Source organism: Oncorhynchus gorbuscha, linkage group LG09 (genome assembly GCF_021184085.1).
Source record: "Oncorhynchus gorbuscha isolate QuinsamMale2020 ecotype Even-year linkage group LG09, OgorEven_v1.0, whole genome shotgun sequence".
NCBI lineage: Eukaryota > Metazoa > Chordata > Actinopteri > Salmoniformes > Salmonidae > Oncorhynchus > Oncorhynchus gorbuscha.
In genome coordinates, this window is record NC_060181.1 from 56,898,575 (window position 1) to 56,902,645 (window position 4,071).

General features: G+C 40.1%; 1 protein-coding gene across 1 annotated transcript; it reads left to right on the forward strand.

Annotated features, from left to right (window-relative positions):
- Window positions 1-1,388: 1,388 nt before the first annotated feature.
- LOC124042874 (cyclin-dependent kinase 5 activator 1-like) lies at window positions 1,389-3,815 on the forward strand. Its single transcript, XM_046361008.1, has one exon. It carries the CDS (start codon window positions 1,756-1,758, stop codon window positions 2,647-2,649), a length of 894 nt encoding a protein of 297 aa, XP_046216964.1. The 5' UTR covers window positions 1,389-1,755; the 3' UTR covers window positions 2,650-3,815.
- Window positions 3,816-4,071: the final 256 nt, after the last annotated feature.

Here is a 4,071-nt window from a genome sequence, read left to right on the forward strand (position 1 = left end):
TGTGTTGGTTTTGAATGACATGTTTTTCTTTCTGCTTACATTTTGTATTTGTATTTTGATGTGTGTATGTCTGTCATTTCTGTCAGTCAGGGCTCATCTGTAAAAGAGACCTTGGTCTCAGTATGACTCCCTGATGAAATAAATGGTTCATAAAAACATATCATAAAGGCCATGGTTTTGGTTTTAGTTGTATGGTTTTGATCAGTTATATTGCAACATGACTGCTTGTCAAGGTTTCTATTAATAAGGCAATAATAATTTCCCGCAATTATTGTGCATTATTGTTCAACCCTTTTAGATTACAACTTTATTGTTAGAGTTTTTTTTAAATTAAGTTATCATTAAGTATTTTCTTTCAAAAGCCCTAATTTCCCCTCAAGATATACCTTCCCATGTGGGCCCTCAATTGCCTTTCTTATTCTCAAATGATTCATATCGCCTCGTGCAATGTTGGCCTCGAGGTGTCAAGTCTTTTTTTTTTTTTTTTCAAATCCTTATGACTCAAAGACAGATAATTGATTTTATGGTGTTTAACACGATTAACTCATCTAATGATTAGCTTCTCTCTCATTTTCATAATGGAACCCCTTCAAAAAAATAGATAAGGTAATCTATCATTGGAAGCTTGTTCTAAAAAATGATATCCAATGAAATGCAATGTCATGTGGTCACTGATTGTCTCATTGGTCTAACCAACTGACAGTCTTCCTGTGTATTTGGGGGCAGGGCTCTAAAGTGCGACCTATTTGCTTCTACTCCAACCAGGTCAAAAATCTGACACACATTACCAACACAACAATTGTATATACCGTCATATACCTGTAGTGGATCGCCTGGACAACATTTTTCATTCATAAACCATGTAATGGGGCAGTTGTAAAACTACTCCCGCGTAGTTGACAACTTCGTTCAATAATGTTACCTCATTTTCTAGCTTGCTAACGACCTGGTTACTTTACCAATACAGCTAAACATTTGGGGTCACAAAAAGAAAGGAAAGGGCATAGCTTCTTCGGGAGATCAATGATCACAGCAATAAATGAATGACAGATCTATTGCACGTCGTCAACACAGGCCTGATGTTTAGAGAATAACGTAGAAACTTAATATTACACAAAATGACAGGTACTCTATTAGCATTGTAGCTTTTATAATACATTGATGTATTTACTGTGTTAGGCTACATGTCAGTTTCTAGAGCATAACATATGCTTCAAAGTAGCTAGAATTCATATAGACTCAATATAGTATCACAATCAATAACAAAATAAAATATGTATTTTCTGTCGCTTCTAAATTTCAAGTGGCGTTCCAATTTTTTTAATTGGGAGCACCGGTGCAGCCAATTAAAAACGTTAATTTAGAGCCCTGATTGGGGGTTGGCAAATTCTTCAGACTTGAACAACTAATCCTCGTTTAAGGAATTATCCCTGCTGCTTTTGACTCTCTCCGAACATTCCCCGGGTGTGAAGGTCTGTCTGTATACAGCTGACTGCTCGTGGGGTAGTGCGCTGCAGAGGGAGTGTCGTGTGAGAGTCGACCATTGCCTCCTGGAATTTCACTCATCAATATCCACTCAATTCCTATGAGAAACTATTTCCATCTGTCAACGCAATGGACCCGCATAGTCAATGGATTTAAATTTGCTGCTCTGATTTGACCGCCGTCGTCTAGAACTACTTCTCCGCAAAAGCAAGGAACGCCGTCCGCAAACGAGGAACGCCGTCTCTCCAGGCCGTAGCCTACGCTGCAAGAATGGGAACGGTGCTCTCCATATCTCCAACATCGAAGAAGGAGGCTATTCTGGATGACAGAAAAGAGGGTGACCACGCAATCAAAACGGGGAGCGTAAAGAACAATTCCATGCTTGTCCCAGTTCTAACATTGAAGAAACTGTTTACGACATCCACCAAGAAAAATAGTTGTAAGAAAGTCAACCCGAACGCCGCACAGGTGAACAACAGCCACGTAGACCAGCAAAATAATGAAAATAACAAAAAATCCCAGCAATCGAGTACGGATGGTAAGAAAGCACCACTCGCTGTACCAGTGCCGGCGGTTCCTACCCAGAGCCTCGAACCTAACCAGCCCCAGGTTCCCTCTGAGAATGTGACGCTTTCGCCTGTCCAAAAGCAACCTAGTAAAGTAGACCTCTCGCCGAGGCGTGTGATTATCCAGGCATCGACCGGGGAGCTGTTGCGCTGTCTTGGCGAATTTGTGTGCAGGAGATGCTGTAAAGTCAAACTCACCTACAATGAGGTCATCCTATGGTTCCGAAACGTCGACCGAACCCTTCTCCTCCAAGGCTGGCAGGACCAGGGATTCATTACACCTGCTAACTTAGTCTTCGTCTACCTGCTCTGTAAGGAATCGATACCCGATGATATCGACAACGCATCTGAACTCCACGGTATCTTCCTGCTCTGTCTCTATCTATCCTACTCGTACATGGGTTGCGAGATATCATACCCTCTGAAACCATTCATGATTATGGAAAATGAGGATAATTTCTGGGATTGTTCTATGAGCATCATCAATAACACAAGTGCAAAAATGTTGCAGTTAAATGCAGACCCGCACTTTTTCACGGAGGTGTTTCAAGAGCTAAAAGATGAAGGCGAGTCGAGGGACAAAGACTTGGACCGTTAAATCAAATGAGGGCTCCGATGTATGTTTCACGAAACCCCTGAAATAGTGGTTCGAATGTAATATTCAACAGTTTAAAACTAATTGTATTGCGTAACCACGGCTCAGTATATATGCATGTTGGCCTACATTTAGAATAAAATCTCCTTTTTGTACACTTCTGCGAATACTGTAGGATAGTCACAGGGACTCCGTGGATCAATGGGAAATCTGCAAATGCATAAATGTGTGGGTAATATGGACGACTTTTATAATTGCCTTGATGTTCACTTATGGAGTTTTGTTGTGGGCAAAAGAATAGCATTATGTTATACGTCGAGAGGTGGAGCTATCCAAGGTACTGGCGTAGCGTTTGCGCATCGTAAACCTATGCAAACACTTAGGACATAAACGGGAATGCACAAGGAAAGGTATTCTTTAGCATAATTTGTGCCAATTATTACAATATTAAACACTGTGGTTTACATCATATTTATTTTTAACTATTATAGCAGATTGTTTCCACTTGAAAAAAAAGTATATTTTCATTTAAAAAAATAATTGTTGCCATTTTGTTTATGTACTTGTTGAAGTGACACAAAAAAATAAGTTATAATGGTTTAATGTAATTTACCCTATTTGTGAACTTGTAATGGTGCAATAGATACTGGTCAAAGCTGGTGGTTGTTTTCAGCATTTGTAGGTGCATCTCTTCAATCTACTGTTTCTCTGTGGCTCAGTGCTCTGCATTGAAACATTGGAGCCTGAGAGAAGGCCCTGGCAATATCATGTAATTGTCTTTTATTTAAACTAGTGCAACATTCACTAACAGTAAAGCATTTATGTTATTTAGTGTCAAGGGTCAGATGCTAGTGCTAGAAGGAACTGGACTGTTACCCCTACTGATTGGTTCAGAAGATGGACTTTTCATCTGATGAGCCACCGTGTTCACAGTTAGCTGATCTGTTACTGTGGCTCATTTGCATATGTTTTTTAAAAATCATACACGGCTTTCACTTGCACAATGTGATTTTATGTGCTCAGAGCAATCCGGAACAACTCTGGTATAGCACTCCATTTCTGGAGAGCTGTTCTCAAACAAACATAATGTAATGTAAACAATGTGACGATGGACAAGTATTGACAGTTCACTAGTGTATGTTATTGCTGTGGAATTAAAGAACTTGAGAAGTACATTTTGCTGTCTGTGTTTATCTGAGCGTGTGAGAGAGAGTGCTGGCCCTAGTGCTGAAAGGAGAACTCTTGCTGAGGCAGTGATGACCTGAATGGCCTCTCATCCACATTCACGTCCTAAGCCTTTAGCAGTTGGCTATTTGCATCCTTGTTATCCACTTTGTACTGTATTAGGCAACCTGTAACACATGCTTAACACAAACGCAACACACAGGCTACTACGGTATCATAACATTAGGGTTTGGTGAAATA